Consider the following 19,064-nt stretch of genomic DNA (forward strand, 5'->3'; position numbering starts at 1 on the left):
TGCTTTGTCCGCATAGCGTGCAAGACGCAATACTTTTCACTATGTTAATACATGTGACAATAATTAATCAAATCAAAATCATGGGTAATCATGTGTTCTCCTTGGGCAACTAATCTAAATAGCAAATGTAGGAATGTGGGGGTTGCTGGCAAGGCCAGCATTTATTGCCCATTCAATTGAGTGGTTTGCATCACCATTTCAGAGGGCAGTTAAGAGTCAACCATGTTGCTATGTGTTTAGAGTCACATATAGGCCAGATGAGATGAGAACAACAGCTTTCCTTCCCTAAACCACATCAACCAACCAAATCTTGTTTTACAATACTCTGTTTCATAGCCTCCATTACTGATACAAAGCTTTTATTCCAGATTTTTATTTAATTAGCTCAATTTAAATTCCTCAGCTGCTGTGGTTGTGTTTAAATTCTTGTCTCTGGATCATTAGTCGAGGCTTCTGGATTACTCATCCATTAATGTAATCGCTATGCTACTTGGGAATTGTTGCTGCTCCCATATCAGAGGGCAGTTGTAACTGCTTGTATATCTTTGGCTGCAGATGTTGGAAAGTCTGCCTGAGACAGTTATAGCCGCCTGCCTCTGGTTTCTGGGGAAGTATGTCTCTGGTGGTCTTGAAATCCTGATAGTTTAAACAAAGCTGTATGAACTTTGAGTTCATGACTTATTTTGAGACTCATTCAAACTGGCCAGTGGAGTGTAGCGTGCAGGGAAACACCACTTGATATTAAACAAAGAACAGTACAGCACAGGAACAGGCCCTTCAGTCCTCTAAGCCTGCGCCAATCACGTTTACCTATCTAGACCAATCGCTTATATCCCTCTATTCCCCATCTGTTCATCTGTCTATCAAGATAAGTTTTAAATGTGGCTAATGTAACTGCCTCAACTACCTCACTTGGCAGTGCATTCCAGGCCCCCACTGTCCCCTGTGTAAAAATCTTCCCCCATGCATCTCTACTGAACCTCTCCCCCCTTATCTTGAACTTGTGCCCACTTGTAATTGTCATTTCCACCCTGGGAAAAAGCTTCCAACTGTTCACCCTATCAGTACCCCTCTTAATTTTATAAAGTCCTATCAGGTCACCCCTCAGCCTCTGTCTTTCCAGGGAGAACAATCCCAGTTTACTCAACCTCTCATCATAGCTAATGCCCTCCACACCAGGGCAACATCCTGGTAAATCTTTTCTATACCATCTCCAAAGTTTCCACGTCCTATTGTAACAGCTTGCCAAACATAGAGGGAACGCGCTACTGCCAAAGTTCAAATGGATTTCGGTTTTAACCAATACCAGTTGTTCTCATTAAGTTTGTCACAGGAGGTTGCTCATTCTCATGACTCAATCTATTTTATTTTTAACTCATTAAAATATTCCAAATCCTGACTCGTACCTTTTTAATGTGCATTGTCTGTTTATTGGCTGAATTAGGAATGAGTAGTTGAAGCGGGGCTCTGAACATGGAAATAGCAATACATATTCTGTGCCCTTGCATTGTTTACAAGTTTCCTTGCTTGCTTGCAATATCTGTATTTTGAATTGATCAATTGGTTTGATTTTTTTGGAGGAAGGGGTTTGATCATCATTGGATTTAAACCTTGTAATTTCTTTCCTCCGTTCTTTCAGGTGACAGTGCTTTATCATGTTCTGGCCAGAGTGTTTGCACTTTTAATCCTCCCAGTAATCCTGTATTTGGGATTCTTCTACGTCCACCTGACCTTGTTGTACCGCTCTGGACCACACGATCAAATAATGACAAGCACTTTCCAGGCCAGTCTGGAGGTAAGAGCATCATGTGCGCACGTTGGCAGGTACCAGCACTGCACCCACTTGCCTTTGTCTTTCATCTTTTAATCAAGGCATGGAAAGAGAAATGTGTAGGGAGTGTCACAAGAAGCGGATGGGTGCTTGGAGGACTGTGAGCAGTGTAAAAGCTGTAGCTGAGGGAGTGCACAAAATATTGCTAACAGTACTAGTTGCTGGAGGAACGGAGGGAAATTGAGTTGAGTTTGAAATGCACATGCTGTAGGCTGGCTTTTCTTATTCTTTCAGAGATATTGCCATTGTTGATGCCCATCCCTAATTGCCCTTGAACTGAGTGACTTGCTAAGCTATTTCATAAGACATAGTAGCAGAATTAGGCCCATCGATTTTGCTCAGCCATTCAATTGTGGCTGATGTGCTGCTCATCCCCGTTTTCCTGCCTTCACCCCATAACCCTTCAACCCATTACCAATTAAAAATCTGTCTAACTCCTTAAATTTACTCACTGTCCCAGCATCCACCACACTTTGGGGTAGTGATTTCCACAGATTCAATTAAGAGTCAGTGTCATTGCTGTGGGCATGGAGTCATGCAGACCAGACCAGGTACCCAAGGGGTATTAGTGAAGCAAGTGGGCTTTTATGACAGGGGATTACGGGGATGGGGCTAGCTGGGATTGTTATCAGTGCAGGCTAGATGGGCTGAATGGTCTCCTGCACTGTAGGTATTCTATGATGCTATCCTATGATTCTAGGAGCACGGTAAGCAGTGGCTTAGTTGTCCCTTGGTTAGTAAGAGGAAAAGTAGATAATGTTCCTGCAGGCAAACACTGTTGAATAGCCACTATGTGAGCAATCTGCCAATATTCTAATTGAGGCTGACATGGGAAGGACTGCATTGGTGAGGTGTCAGAGAAGAGCTGTGGAACCAAATCCAGTGAGCAGTCAGGAACTTCAGGGGAAAAGGATGGCAAGAAAGAGTTTGAGCAAGATTTAGGCAGAGAGGAATGCAGGAATAATCTGTTCCAATGAGTTGATATTCCTCGCTGTCATAAGCAGAGTGTTCACCCAAAGATATGTAATAATTGAACACCGTTTTCCCAGTGATCAAAAAGTTACACTTGCTTTCTTTACAGGGCGGACTTGCAAGGATCACACAGGGTCAACCTCTGGAAATAGCCTACGGTTCCCAAATTACACTACGGAATGTGTGGAGTAAACCTGTTCCTTGTTGGCTCCATTCCCACAAGAACATGTACCCTATCAGGTATAAATTCAGATGTTGAAGAAAGCATAAGAAGTATTCTTATTCTGTGAAAAAGTGATATTTAGGTACAGATGTTCACTGGGCAGCATGTGTTGCAAACTCTTGGGTAAGTTAATGATTCTGGTACCCAAAGGTTTGTGTGTACAATTGCTGTAGTGCTTGAATCTTCCATCAACGTACAATAAACTTTGTCAGGGAAATGCAACACTGCCAACTTGCAATTCTATAGCCCCTATAGTACAATGTTGGTAAATGTGAGATCATCCATTTTGGTAGGAATAACAGCAAAATGGACTATTATTTAAAAATTGCAGCATGCTGCTGTGCAGAGGGACCTGGGTGTCCTTGTTCAGGAATTTCAGTTGGTTTGCAGGTGCCACAGGTAATCAAGAAGGCAAATGGAATTTTGTCCTTCATTGCTTGAGAGATAGTGTTTAAAAACAGTGAGGTTATATTGCAGCTTTATAAGGTGCTGGTGAGGCCACACCTAGAGTACTGTGTACAGTTTTGGTCTCCTTACTTGAGAAAGGATATACTGGCACTGGAAGGGGTGCAGAGGAGATTCACTAGGTTGACTCGGAGTTGAGAGGATTAGCTTATAAGAGAGACTGAGTAGACTGGGACTATACTCATTGGAGTTCAGAAGAATGAGGGAAGATCTTATGGGAACATACACGATTATGAAGGGAATAGATAAAGTAGAAGGGAGGCTGTTTACACTGGCTAGTGACACTAGAACTAGGGATCATGCTCAAAGTAAGGGGGAGCAGATTTAGGACTGAATTAAGGAGGAACTTCTTCATACAAAGGCTTCTGAATCTGGAATTCCCTGCCCAGTGAAGCAGTTGAGGCTACCTCATTGAATTTTTTTAAGGCAAGAATAGATAAATTTTAATAAGGGTTACGGTGAGCGGGTGACTGTGGAGTTGAGTCCATGAAAAGATTTGCCATGATCTTATTGAATGGCAGAACAAGCTTCCGGGGCCAGATGGCCTACTCCTGCTTCTAGTTCTTATGTTCTTTGATCTCAAATATTCCAAGGCACTTTGCAGGCATGTTATCAAACAACATTTAGCACTAAGTTTTGAAATGCCGTCTTAAGGATAGAGGGGATTAGCAAAGGAATTCCAGAGCTTGGGGCCCAGGCATCTGACGGCATGGCCACCATTGGTGGAGCGATTCAATTCGGGGTTGCACAAAGATCTAAGACGATTCTAGGACTGGAGGAGGTTATGATGTGGAGATGTCGGCGTTGGACTGGGGTAAGCACAGTAAGAAGTCTCACAACACCAGGTTAAAGTCTAGCAGGTTTATTCGGCAGCACTAGCTTTCAAAGCCTCAAGCTCCTTCATCAGGTGAATGAGGACTTGTGTTCACAAGCAGAGCATATAAAGACACAAACTCAATTTACAAGATAATGGTTGGAATGCAAGTCTGGAGGAGGTTACACAGATAGGGAAGGGTGAGGCCAAGGAGGGATTTGAAGTGAAGGATGAGAATTGGGGCATCACCCAAAGGGGAGTCAGTCAATGTCTGTAAGTGATCACTGAGGTGATGGGTGAATAGGATTTGGTCCGGGTGAAGAGATAAGCAACCTAATTCTGAATGCAAACGCAAAGAAGGGCAAGAACAACTGATCAGGTCCATTGGGTTCACTTGGCCGTTAGATGGTGCAACCTTCCACACCACCCTCCCAAAATCCCGCAACAAATGAAGAACAGAGACTTGAGAGCAAATAACCTTGGTTGACGTTTAAGTACGACACCGAGGAAGTGCTGTGCTTCAACTGAAATTGTGTGTTTTTTTCCTCTTTGTAGGTACGACAATGGCAGAGGTAGTTCTCACCAGCAGCAAGTAACCTGTTATCCTTTTAAGGATGTGAACAATTGGTGGATTGTAAAGGACCCTGGCAAGTAGGTGGTAGCAGGTTGCTTGTTAACGTGATTGTGAAATGGGCAACATTTAAGGAAAATTAGTTTTAAAGTTTACTTATTAGTGTCACAAGTCAGTTTACATTAACACTGCAGTGAAGTTACTGAGAAAATCCCCTACTTGCCACACTCTGGCACCTATTCGGGTACACTGAGGGAGAATTTAGCATGGCCAATGCACCTAACCAGCATGTCTTTCGGACTGTGGGAAGAAACCAGAGCACGTGGAGGAAAGCCATGCAGACACGGAGAGAACGTGCAGACTGCACATAGATAGTGACCCAAGTCGGAATTGAACCTAGGTTCCTGGCACTATGAGGCAGCAGTGCTAGCCACTTGGCCATCGTGCTGCCCACCATGTGCAACAGAAGATTCTTTTATTTTTCTCAGACTCCAATCTTCACATTTGGCAGGAACCATAGATAGTGGCCCAAACTAATTTAATTTTGGGAAAGCACCAACTGAGGCTGGGAATTAAATTCTGACCCTGCGTTCCCCTGTCAGAGCCACTTAGCCTTTTATCTTAAACGAAAATTTGTGGACTCAATAATGTGATTCTTTTCTCATTTCAGACAGGAGTTGGTTGTCAGTGATCCCCCTCGCCCAGTTCGCCATGGTGACATTGTGCAGCTGGTTCATGGGATGACCGCACGTTACCTCAACACGTATGTTCCAAATATCCGTTTGTTGGCGGTTCCCGTACTTTTCACCATCTTGCACTTTGTGTTGTACAGTCTGGGCAGTGGAATAATTGAGTTTCTGTTCCTAAATGTGGCAAACCCTGAAAGCTTATGGGTTTATTATCAAGTAAACTGGCTGGAATTTGGTGTTGTGAGACTTCTCACCGTGTTTACCCCAGTCCAATGCCGGCATCGCCACATCATGACTACCATCTTCATAGAATCCCCTATAGTGCAGAAGGAGGCCATGCAGCCCATCGGCTCTGCACCAGCCACCTTCCCACCCAGACCTTATCCTGTAACCCACATATTTACCCTGCTTGTCCCTCAGACACTAAGGGGCAATTTGGCATGGCCAATCCATCTAACCCGCACATCTTTGGCGCGTGGGAGGAAACTGGAGTGCCCAGAGGAAACTCACGCAGAGACGAGGAGAACGAGCAACTCCACACAATCTGACCTGAGGGCAGAATTGAATCCAGGTCTCTGATGCTGTACAGCAGCAGTGCTAACCTCTGTGCCCCGTTGTGTCTTGTATTTAAATCTATCTACATGTCTCTGCAAGTGGGTTGAATTTTAAATCACAATAGTTTAGTTTTAGTCCTGACAAAAGACTAAACGTTTTGTTACCAGCATTGCAGACAATTATTAAAGACAATCCTCCTTTCCAACTACTTATTGCAGGCAGAATCCTTCATCAGAGTGAACCGAATAGAAAGAGTCTTGGATCTTTCTATAGATTGGTCACGGCAGGATGTGCCAGAGTTGGTGGGGATATTGAGGCACGGATGGAGGCCGTTTGACCCATTGTGTCTGTGCTGGCTCTCTGCCCTCATTCCCCATCGCTTTGCAAACCTTTCACTTCAGTCCCTGCTGATTTTTGTTCTGTGCCTCTTCCAAATTGGTGTGTCAGCCTGAATCAATGGGTTACTCCGTCATCTATGAGTCAGTGCCTTTATGACTTGCTGCGGGAATTCTGCACATAAACTAGGCTGTGAGATTTGTATGATCTCGACTGATGGAATTCCATGGTAGTGTTGAGGAATGTTGCATTGCTGAAGGATCATAAAATTCCTGCAGTGCAGAAGGAGGCCGTTCGGCCCATCAGGTCTGGATCGACTGCAGTCCCCTATTCATGTAATCCCACATATTTACCCTGCTAGTCTCCCTGGCATTAGAGTCAATTTACCATGGCCAATCAACCTTACCTGCACATCTTTGGACTGTGGGAGGAGACTGGAGCACCCGGAGGAAACCCACGCAGACACGGGGAGAAAGTGCAAACTCCAGACAAATAGTGACCCAAAGGCGGAATTGAACCCCCGGTCCTTGGCGCGGTGGGGCAGCAGTGTGAGGTGCAGTGCCACCATGCAGCCTATACAATGATGTGTTAAATGGGATTCCCGGTTGCTTGTTTTGATTATTCATGTGGACATTAAAGATTTCAGCGTTGTATTTCCTTATCTGTGTTCCTCCCAGATCACTAAATCCTCAGACTTGTTTATTGTAAGTGAAGTGTATTAGTGAGTTTGAGCAATGTGATAAGGTGCCATGAAAGCATTGCCCCAGGTGTCACTTTACAATCTACTATAATGTGTGTGTGCAATGTAACGGCAGCAGCTCAGGCATTAAGTGCCTTCGGGGAACTGATTTATATTAATTAACGTATTGGATGAGTAATAATGCATTTATTTTTGCCTGTTATGAAGTTTGTTGTTTTGATTTTAGACATGATGTTGCAGCTGCTATGAGCCCTCACTGGCAGGAGATTTCTTGTTACGTTGATTACAATGTCTCGATGCCGTCACAGAACCTATGGAAAGTGGTAAGCTCTGATGGTCCCGTTCTATCACAAAGATTAGATTAATGCCGTCTCTCCCTCCTGCCCCTCTGTGATCTGGTACCCAAAGACAAAGCACTGCTGGAACTGATGCCAGCGGTTTACATTTGTGTACAGTACCTAAAATCAGAATGTGCACTTATGGAATGTTGTCTTTTAACATTGTAAAATGTCCAGGAGTGTTTTTTAATAAAATTTGACATCAAGCTGTATGAGATAAAGTTTAAAGTTTATTTATTATTAGTCACAAGTAAGGCTTACATTAACACTGCAATAAAGTTACTGTGTAATTCTCCTAGCTGCCAACTCCAGCACTGTTCGGGTCAATGCACACTAACCAGCACGTCTTTCAGACTGTGGGAGGAAACCGGAACATCCAGAGGAAACCCACACAGACATGGGGAGAACCTGCAAACTCCACACAGACAGTGACCTAAGCCGGGAATTGAACCCAGGTCCCTGGTGCTGTGAGACAGCAGTGCTAACCACTTGTGCTACCATTAGAACAGGTGGCCAAAGCTTAATCACAAAGGAAGGTTTAAGGGATGTTGTAAGCAATGCTTAAAAGAGAGGGATGGAAAACGTTAGTTTAAAACTTTAGGAAACCCATGCAGGTATGGGAAAATGTACAAACTCCACACAGACGGTGACTCAAGTCGGAACTGAACCTGGGTCCCTGGCGCTGTTAGGCAACAGTGTTGCAGCCATGGGAGGTCCTAGGGACAGTAAAAAGTCTGACAACACCAGGTTTTAGTCCAACCTATTTATTTGATAATATACTCACAAGCTTTCGAGGGACACCCTCTTCGTCAGGTGAATGGAGAGTTCTGGCCTCAATATTTGATATATTAATATTTGATATATTATCAAATAAATAGGTTGGACTAAAACCTGGTGTTGTCAGACTTTTTACTGTGTTTACGCCAGTCCAACGCCGGCATACCCACATCAGGTCCTAGGGAGACATAGGGAATGGATTTCAGAACTTGGGGCTGAGATAGCTGTAGAGATGCCGTAAGAAATTAATAAATCTGATAGTGAGCTGATAAAGATCTTTGGGTTATGAAAGGGCTTGATAGGTTTAGGGAAGATGACTTAGCTTGTAGAGGGGACCAGAGTTAGGGCCATCAAAACTAAATAGCCACAAATAAAGCCTGTTGGAAATTCAGGCGAAACCTTTCTTCAGAGTTAGAATGTGACACGTGCTACTATGGGGGTTGATTGAAGCAAAGTGCATAGATGCGTTAAAGAGGAAGCTAGATAAACACACAAGGAGAAAAGGAACAGAAGGATATTCCTGCCTTGCGTGACTGTGTGGGGTTTGTACTTTCTCCCTGTGTGTGCTCTGGTTTCCTCCCACAGTCCGAAAGACATGCAAGTTAAGTGGATTGGCCGTACTAAATTGTCTGTTAGCAGCTCAGGATGTGTAAATTAAGGGGATTAGGGGTTATGGGGATCAAGTGGGATGTGGGCCTGTGTAAAATTCTGAGTTGATTCTGAGTTGATGCAGACTCAATGGGCCAAATGACGACTCCTGCACTGTAGGAGTTTTATGATATGCTGTTAGGATGGAAAGCCACCCACTTGGAACAACACACCAGAATAAACCTGTTGGACTGAATGGCCTCTTTTATGATGTTAATACTACAATTCTATGTTACAGATAAAGGACAGGCAGAAAACTGATGAGCTTCAGGACTTGGTGGATTTATTAGAATCTGGGAACTCTAGTCTGGAATGCGTGGTTTCGATTTCTACTTGTTGCTCAGGGTGCAGCATAGCAGTTGTTAAAGTGAATGTATCAATGTTATGAGAATTCCAACAGTCCCGGTTTAACTCCTGTTTTCATAACACATTTCTGTTATCTCAATTTACACAACATCAAAATCATCCCTTCCTGTAAGTCGCACAATTAGACCCCGATTTCCCATCAATTAATGCATCATGCTGTATTTAAAACCGGTTACTGAGATTTATGTCTCTAGTTTCAATTTGCATTATCTATTTAAGCTCAATAAGATTGTGGTTTTTCAAAAAAGACAGTTATGCAGATAGATGTAGAAATGAAATGCCGTTGTGCTGAGATTGCTCGCTACCACCTCTGTCACACCTCCCTGTTTCTACAAATAAACCTGAGGATTCGTGTTTATTAATTCGGGTGTCCCATTACATTTTAATTCCATGTATTTTTTATGTTCCAGGAGATTGTCAATCGTGACACTAATAATGAAGTGTGGAAAACTATCTTATCAGAAGTGAAGCTTTTGCATGTGAACACATCTGCAGTACTAAAGGTATGTTTGTGGGATGCCCACAGACTGTTAAAGGGATTGCTGTTCCCCTTGTATCTTTCATAATTTCACATATATATATTCCTATCTGGCTACCACTGCAAACTGCATTCGCAGGAACAGTGCACACGCATATATTTAACCAAGAATTTTAATCTTGAAGCATTTAGGGATGGCGCAGATGGCACAGTGGTTAGCACTGCAGCCTCAGCGCCAGGACCTGGGTTCGATTCTGCCCTCTGTGTGGAGCTTGCAGGTTCTCCAATCTCTTCATGTCCTCACTCCTTCACTATCTCCATGACCCTCCGAGATATCTGCACTCCTCAAACCCCACCCTCTGGAAACATTCCTGATCCGTGTGCTCTCCATTTGTGGCCGTAGCTTCAGTTGCCAAAGCTCTCTGGAATCCCCTCAGTGAACCTCGGCACCTCTCGCTCCTCCTTTAATGGCAGCACAGTGGTTAGCACTGCTGCCTCACCCTAGGGTCTGCCTACCAGGGTTCGATTCCACCCTAGGGTCACTGTCTGTGTGGAGTTTGCACATTCTCCCTGTGCCTGCGTGGGTCTCCTCTGGGTGCTCCGGTTTCCTCCCACAGTCCAAAGATGTGTGGGTTAGGTTGATTGGCCATGATAATTTGCCCCTTAGTATCAGGGGGAATAGCAGGGTAAATATGTGGGGTTACGGGGATAGGCATTGGGTGGATTATTATCAGTGCAGGCTCGATGAGCCAAATAGCCGCCTCCTGCACTGTAGATTCTTTGATTCTATTTTGTGTTATCCTCCCAGGAGGTTGATTATCTGGAGGGCGCTGCACATTTATGGCCTTTTCACAGAATTGAAAAGAATTTGTACATTTGGACTCTTTTGACAATTATTTAATAATAAACTCGAAAGTTTGTTTTAAATCCTTACTTCCTTTGCCCTCTTGTAGGGGATGTATTTTCTGGCCATGTGCTGCTCTTGTCAAGCACTTGAAGTTTAGTCTGAATTCCTCTTGTGTACTCATAGAATCCTGCACTGCAGAAGGAGGCCATTCGGCCTATCAAGTCTGCACCAACCACAATCCCACCCAGGCCCTATCCCCATAACCCCAGACATTTACCCTAGCTGGTCCCCCTGACACTAAGGGGTAATTTAGCATTGCCAATCCACTTAACCCGTGCATCTTTGGACTGAGTGGGGAAGCCAGAGGAAACCCATGCAGACGAAGAATGTGCAAACTCCGCACAGACAGTGACCCAAGGCTGGAATTGAACCCAGGTCCCTGGCGCTGTGAGGCAGCAGTGCTAACCACTGTACCACTCACTCCTTTGACATTAACATGAATATTTCCAATAATCTTGACATGATATACTGCAGTTGTGGATATCACTTCACAATTACAATTTACAACTCCAGTGATTCACCACTTTATATTATCTTTGACTTTATAGCACTTGTCCAGTTTTCCAAGAACAATCTGTGTTTGCTGCACAAGATGCTCCCTGATGTATCCTAAATGTATCTAAATCCTTCCTGTTTCTCTGGACGTTTAGAGGTTTTTCAGTGACGTGGAACCTGTTATTAATTCAAAGAAAGGTTTTTGATTTAAATTATCTGAGAATTTAAGTTTTTAGCAGCAAATATCTCTGATTTTTGTTACTTGCATTGCTTAATTCAAATTATTTTTGACGGAAAAGTAAGGAATTATCAGGAATAAAGTATGGGGACTTATAATAAGATGGGTGGCACAGTGGTTAGCACTGCTGCTGCACAGCGCACTGGATCTAGGTTCAATTTTGGCCTTGAATGACTCTCTGTGCTGAGTTTGCACATTCTCCCTGGGGCAACACGGTGGCACAGTGGTTTGGTTTGCACTGCTGCCTCACAGCACCAGGGACCCAGGTTCGATCCCTGGCTTGGGTCACAGTCTGTGTGGAATTTGCACGTTCTCCCTGTGTCTGCATGGGTTTCCTCCCACGATCCAAAAGACGCCCTGGTTAGGGTGCACTGGCGATGCTAAGTTCTCCCTCAGTGAACCCAAACAGGTGCCAGAGTGTGGCGACTAGGAGATTTTTACAGTAACTTCATTAGAGTGTTAATGTAAGCCTACTTGTGATAATAAATAAACTTTACTTTTTTTACTTTATGAGTGGGTTTACTCTGGGTGCCCTGGTTTCCTCCCACAGCCCAAAGATGTGCAGGTTAGGTGGATTGGCCATGCTAAATTGACCCTTACTAAAGTTAGTCTTAAAGTTTAGTTATTAAAAGTTTAAAGTTTACTGTCCCAAGATGTGTAGTTTAGGGGGATTAGCAGGGTAAATGCATGGGGTTACGGGGATAGGGTGAGGGTCATCCTGGGTAAGATGCTCTGTTGCATAGTCAACGCAAAACTGATGGGCCGAATGGCCTCCTGCACCATAAGGATTCTATTCTATGAAGAGTTTAAGTTCCTTGATGGAAATAGTGAAAGGAGTTTAGCTCCTGCTAACAGAGTGTAAACATTGATGCTATTTACAGAAATGCTGCTTGCCTGTACGCTTTGAAGAATGAAGTTATTTCAGGTCACTGTTACAAGGTTCACACTAATGATGTTAATTCTCCACTGTGGCTCAATTTAACTGGTTGCTGGATTAGATAGCTCCCTAGTGTTTTCAATCATAATTATTACAGCCTGCCAGCCTCTGAGACAAGGAAGTTACTGTATTATCACTGTCAGATTGATCCACTGGGCCAGCTACTTCACTGATTCAGAACAGGGGTGGGGGGTTGTAGATGTTGGATTTAATAAGCTTTCAAAACTCAAGAGTTCTGGGATGTTTAGTTCTTTTAAGTGAAGCATAGACACTGAAGGTGGTGGGAAGTTCCAAGTAAAATTATTAAAAATTAAAATTTATTTATTAGTGTCAGAAGTAAGGCTTACATTAAAACCACCTCCCCCCTTCTGCTTTCCTTACCTGGACTTGCATCATTAAGGAGCCAGATAAATTCTAGTGAAGAGAATCATAGAAACCCTATACTGCACAAAGAGGCCATCTGGCCCATCAAGTCTGCAACGACCTCAATCCTACCCAGGCCCTACCCCCATATCCCTACACATTTACCCACTAATTCCTCTAATCTATGCATGTCAGGACATTAAGGGGCAATTTTAGCATGGCCAATCAACCAATCAGAAAGTAAATCTTTCTGTGCAGACATTACTGCTCACTGAAATGACATTGAGTTTTGAGTCAACTTTCGGGTATTGCAGTAGGAAAACAATGCTAATAATTCACTTTGGGGTTGTAATTGATGGTGCATTTCTTCATAAAAGGAATAACACAAAGCACTATCATTAATACCTATAATAAGTCCACACTGGGTGTGTAGATTCTTATTATTTGGGAAGCCACAATGTCTTTTTTTTTTAATTCATTTGTGGGACATGGGTGTCGCTGGCTGGCCAAATTTATTGCCTATCCCTAGTTGCCCTAGGAGGGCAGTTGAAGGTCAGCCACCTTGCTGTGACTCTGGAGTCACATGTAGGCCAGACCAGGTAAGGATGACAGATTTCCTTCCTTAAAGCACATTAGTGAACCAGATGGGTTTTTCTGACAATCGACAATGGTTTCGTGGTCATCAGTTGATTCTTAATTCCAGATAATTTTGTTTTACTGAGTTCAAATTCCACCATCTGTCATTGCAGGATTCGAACAAGGGTCCCCAGAACATTAGCTGAGTTTCTGGATTAATAGTCTAGCCATAATATCAGTAAGGCATCACCTCTTCTGCCTCTTTCAGTTTCTGAGAAAATATTGAAGTTTGCCTGATCAATGCCAGTTTAAACTGTTCTTTACTTTGCAAAGATCTCCACTGTGATTTAGCTGTTGTTTTTTGCCCTTGTAGCTGAGTGGGGCTGCCTTGCCTGACTGGGGGTATCGCCAGCTGGAGATTGTTGGAGATAAAAGCTCTAAGGTTTATCACCAGAACATGGGGTGGAATGTCGAGGAACACCGATACGGGAAAAGTAAGGCTGTTTGTCAATATTAAGTTAAGGATATGATGAGGAACCTTGAAGCATCCAAGCTTGTAGAGATGGGGATTTTAAAATTCTTGCCCTTGCTTTCAAACCGCTCTGTGGCCTCGCACCTCTTAAGCTGTAAGCTCCTCCAGCCCTACAACCCCCTCAGATCTCTGCTCCCTTCCAATTCTGACCTATTACATAAATGCTTATTTGAAGAGCTGGGGCAGACAGGATGGGCCAAATGGCCTCTGCCTGTACCAAAAAAATTGAGATTCTAGACTTTGAGTGCAGCATTAATGGCCGTGCTTTCAGCTGCCTGGGGCCCTAGGCTCTGCAATTCCCTCCCTAAACTTCTCTGTCTCTCTGTCTCCCCCTTTACCTCTCTCTCTCTCTCCCTAAATCTCTCTGTCCCATTATCTCCTCCTAAATCTCTCTGCCCCTCCATCTCCCCCTGTTTTTAAGTGGTCCTTTAAGTTTACCTTTTGTCTCCTATGTGTTTCTATGTCCCGTTTTCTTTGCTAGCGCTGCTATGAAATGCTTTGGGCTGTTTTGCAATGTTACTAGCAATACAGTAAGTCCTCATTATAAGTCCTGGTTGCCTTCCTGAAAATCATGGCTTTTAAATGAAATAACTTTATTCAATTTTAAATTTAACCAGTGAATCATAAGTGTCTGTAGGAATCAATATTAAAGCTGGAGTTAGGTTCTTTGAGATGTTCCATGCCCGGGAGAAACCAAGGTACAAGTTAAAACACGTGCAGCACTGTATATTTTTAGCATATCTGAGCTGTATGTTCACTGCACACCAGAATTATAGGGAGGGGATAGCTTGATCTTGGGATTGGACATAGCTCGGCACAACATTGAGGGCCGAAGGGCCTGCACTGTGCTGAAATGTTTTATGTTCTATCTAAAATAGCTTTCACTGCAAACACCGTTCTGTCGAAATGTGCCTCATCTTCTGGTTTTTGGAAGATGAATTAAAAGTCCAAAAAAGCAGAAGCTTCAGCTTTGTGGTGTAATGTTTGAGATGCTTGATCAGAATATCGCCTTGTAATTACCAACAGTTATTACTTTCTAAAGCACTAGTTGACGGAAGTGCTAAAAATGGAATGTATGTAATAGTAGTGAATATGAGCTTTGAGAAGCAAGGGTATAATTCCTCTGCGTTAGACTGTAACCAATGGTAACATTGGACCTGTTATAATGTGACCAATGGTAAGATGCTGTGCAGGTTAGCTGACCCAGTAGACTATGTAACCAATGACAAAACAATGGTGGCCATCTGACTCGGTATAAATAAGAAGCAGTTGGGAATTATGGGGAGCTTGGATGGCCCTGGGTGAGGTCTCAAGTATTGGAGTAATGAAGTTTCTTTATTAAACCTTTTTCTTTTTAGAGTAATTTTTTTTTATTTTACTGCTTGCAAACGAAGAGGTCCTTCTGCTAGATGAACACTCTTGGGCCTTTGGGCATTACTGTTTGTCCTTTTACATTTCAGCAAGGAGCCTTGTTTCTTTAAATTCTGTTTTTTCATTTTCTCTGAGGTGAGGAGCAGAAGGAGCGAGAGCTGGAGCTACAGACCCCTGCACAGATGGATGTCAGCAAAAACATCAGCTTTATGGCTAAATTCCTGGAATTGCAAGTAATGGAACCATTAATTTTATGGACTTCCCTTTGTTATATAACAAGCTGAACAAAAAAAAGAAAGATATTTGGCACCATTCATAACTTCAGGACATCCCAAAGTGCTTTATGAGCAGTAAAGTTCCTTTGTGGCACAGGAAATATGCCAGCCAATTTGTGTACATAGAGATTCCAGAAATGCAGTGAGTAATGACCAGGTAACCTGTTGATAGAATTCCTACAGTGCCCAGGGAGGCCATTCAAATCTGCCCCAACTCTCTGAAAGAGCATCTTACCCAGCCTCTAATCCTTTAGTCACACTGCCACGAATTTAGCATGGCCAATCCATCTAACCTGTACATCTTTGGACTGTTCTGGTGATGATATTTGAGGGATCAATACTGACTGTCACACTGGAGCAAACTCCTCTGCTCTTCTTTGTAAAGTGCCATGGGATATTTTATGCCTATCCCAGATGGTAGACAGGGACTGTGTTTAACAACTCCTTCCGTACTGCACAGAAGTTTCAACTGAGATTACGTGCTGAAGTCTCTAGAGTGAGGCTTGAACCCAGGACCACCTCACTCAGAGGCGAGAGTGCTATTTCTGATTATGCTGGCTGCCTCGGAAAAGCAGCCAGCATAATTAAGGACCCCAGAGATTCACCATTGAGTAGTTCCTCCTCTGTTCTAAACTGTCCCCCCCTTATTTTGAGGCTATGCCCTCTAGCTCTGGTTTCCTTTCTAAGTGGAAAGAATCTCTCTACCTCTACCCTGTCTAGCCCCTTCATTATCTCATAAGTCTCTATAAGATCCCCCATCAGCCTTCTAAACTCCAACGAGTACAGGCCCAGTCTATTTAATCTCTCCTCATAAGCTAACCCCCTCATCTCCGGTATCGGCCTGGTGAAGAAGCTGTTCTTGAGTCGATTGGTATGTGACCTCAGACTTTTGTATCTTTTTCCCAATGGAAGAAGGTGGAAGAGAGAATGTCCAGGGTGCGTGGGTGTCCTTAATTATGCTGGCTGCTTTGCCAAGGCAGTGGGAAGTGTAGACAGTCAGTGGTTGGGAGGCTGGTTTGCATGATGGACTGGGCTACGTTCAAGAGCTTTTGTAGTTTTTTGCTGTAGCGGGCAGAGCAGAAGCCATACCAAGCCCTGATACAACCAGAAAGAATGCTTTTTATGAAAGATGGGATTAGATCGGGTGGCTAGTTCTTTCAGCCAGCACAGACACATTGGGCTGAATGGCCTCTTTCAGTGCTGTAATGTCTCTATGGTGCTAATATCCTGTATTATAACTTGCTAAGATATAGGTGCATTTATCTGAATCCCTCAGTAAGTTTGTGATTCAGGCTCATCATCACAGTAAGACTTGAATTTATATAGCACCTCTCATCTCAGGATGTCCCAAAGCATTCTGAAGTGTTGTTGTTGTTGCAGTACAGGAGAGGTAGGGATTAATTTACACGCACACACTTCCTGTAAAAAGCAATGTTATGATAGCCAATTAATCTATTTCGGTTAAGTTGAATGAGAGATAAATATTGGCCTGTGCTCTGAAGGAAGCTCTCCTTTGTAAAGTGCTGTGGGATCCTTTAAGTCCTCCTTGGAGAGAAGGCAAGGTTCTTGGTTCAACGTCTCACCTGGAATTTGTTTCTATGTTTTTATCATGTTTCCGTTTAAATGCACTATTTAGAATCATAGAATCCTTACAGTGCAGCAGGAGGCCATTCGGCCCATTAAGTCTGCACCAACGACAATCCCACCCAGGCCCTATACCCTATAATTCCACATATTTACCCTGCTAATCCCTCTAACCTACACGTCCGGGGACTCTAAAGGGCAATTAAGGATGGCCAATGCACCTAACTCGCACATCTTTGGACATGTTTGCAATATAAGTTCCACATTCATACCACTCCCTGGGTTAAAAAGTTTCTTCTGAATTCCTTCACGGATTAGTGCAACAATGCTGATTTATCATCTTCTCGGCTCTTCATTCACACTAAAGAGAGTCCAGCCCTACAGATGTGCTGGTTAGGGTGCATTGACTATGCTAAATTCCCCCTCAGTGTACCCAAACAGGCGCCAGAGTGTGGCGACTAGGGGATTTTCACAGTCACTTCATCACAGTGTTAATGTAAGCCTACTTATGACGCTAAACTTGAGAACAAGGTTTTGTGTTGATGGGGCTTGTCCCATGATTTCTGACAGTAAAGGTGAGAGCATCACACACTGAGCCACAGCTGATACCTGTATTGGAGCTGCCTCCCCACAGGAAGATGAGAACAGGAAGAGCGAGCTATCCTGCTGCTCTTGCATCTTTCCCAGTGTCATTGGCAGAGGATGTGATACTGGCTATTTTCCACCAGCGGCGTGAAAGATCGGCAATACTTGGTGTCAAGGCGATTCACAGGGTAAATATGTGGGGTTACCCGGGTAGGGGTTGGGCGGATTGTTATTGGTGCAGACTCGATGGGCCACATGGCCTCCTTTTGCACTGTAGGAATTCTGTGAATGTGAAAAAGACAATATTCTTGAACAACTGTCCAAAGATGTGCAGGTTAGGTGCATTGGCCATACTAAATTGCCCCTTAGTGTCCTGGGATGAGTAGATTCGAGGGATTAGCGGGGTAATTATGTGGGGTTATGGGTATTGGGCCTTGGTGGAATTGTTGTCGGTACAGACTCGATGGGCTGAATGGCCTCCTTCTGCAATGTAAGGTTTCTATTATTCTAAATAGTGTAGATGCATTTAACTTGATAAAAACATAAAGGAGGAAAGAATAGAAGGATATGCTGACAGGGCAAGATGACAAAGGGTGGGAAGAGGCTCGTGTGAAACACAAACACCGGCAAGGACTGAATGGTTTCTTCTATGTTTTCTTCAGCTGAAGATGATGATGTTGAAGAGCGAAGAGACTGAACACAAGTACAGCTCGTCCCCTCTAGAATGGATAAACATGGACACCAATATTGCCTACTGGCTCCATCCCAGCACTAACGTAATGAACGGATTTAATTCAGCAATACTTATACTTTTGTTGTAAAAGTGTGACATTGATGTTTTCAACTCACATTTGTATTTTGCGATCTGTCGACTTGTTTTCCTGTTATTCTTGGATGGGTAAGAATTGCTGAATTCTGGTGCAAGATGCCAGTGCAGACTGTGTGTACTGAAGTGAGCATCCTCATAAACAGAGACCAGGCTTCAACTCAAAAGTTTAAAAAAGTCCTCCAGCATTTGCTTCTAAATTGGATGCAAACTGATGTCCTGCTAATATTGGGGGGAATGGTGACAGAGTGATAATATCACTGGCTTAGTAACTCCAAGGCCCGGGCTAATGCTCTGGGGACATGGTTCAAATCACATCTGGCCAAATATACATTCAACTAATACATTATAATTGAGAGCTAGTCTCAATAACAGTGACCATGACAACTATTAATTTGATTTGCTTTATTATTGTCACATGAATTAACATACATCTTGCGCGCTATACAGACAAAGCATACCATTCATAGAAAAGGAAATGAGAGAGTGCAGAATGTGGTGTTACAGTCATAGCTAGGGTGTCGAGAAAGATCAACTTAATGCGAGATCCATTCAAAAGCCTGACAGCAGCAGGAAAGAAGCTGTTCTTGAGTCAGTTGGTACATGATCTCA

At 43.4% G+C, this 19,064-nt stretch overlaps 1 protein-coding gene across 1 annotated transcript in view; it reads left to right on the forward strand.

Moving 5' to 3' along the window:
- pomt1 (protein-O-mannosyltransferase 1) overlaps positions 1-19,064 on the forward strand; it is a 44,436-nt gene that overhangs the window by 18,798 nt on the left and 6,574 nt on the right. The window contains exons 8-16 of the mRNA XM_080211972.1: positions 1,640-1,795; positions 2,913-3,043; positions 4,861-4,956; positions 5,547-5,639; positions 7,383-7,479; positions 9,696-9,788; positions 13,653-13,773; positions 15,318-15,415; positions 18,289-18,402. Coding sequence (XP_080068098.1) covers positions 1,640-1,795; positions 2,913-3,043; positions 4,861-4,956; positions 5,547-5,639; positions 7,383-7,479; positions 9,696-9,788; positions 13,653-13,773; positions 15,318-15,415; positions 18,289-18,402 — 999 coding nt within the window. The remainder of the gene's footprint in view (positions 1-1,639; positions 1,796-2,912; positions 3,044-4,860; positions 4,957-5,546; positions 5,640-7,382; positions 7,480-9,695; positions 9,789-13,652; positions 13,774-15,317; positions 15,416-18,288; positions 18,403-19,064) is intronic.

Source organism: Carcharhinus amblyrhynchos, chromosome 25 (genome assembly GCF_965287045.1).
Source record: "Carcharhinus amblyrhynchos chromosome 25, sCarAmb.v2.hapA, whole genome shotgun sequence".
In the NCBI taxonomy this organism is placed as follows: domain Eukaryota; kingdom Metazoa; phylum Chordata; class Chondrichthyes; order Carcharhiniformes; family Carcharhinidae; genus Carcharhinus; species Carcharhinus amblyrhynchos.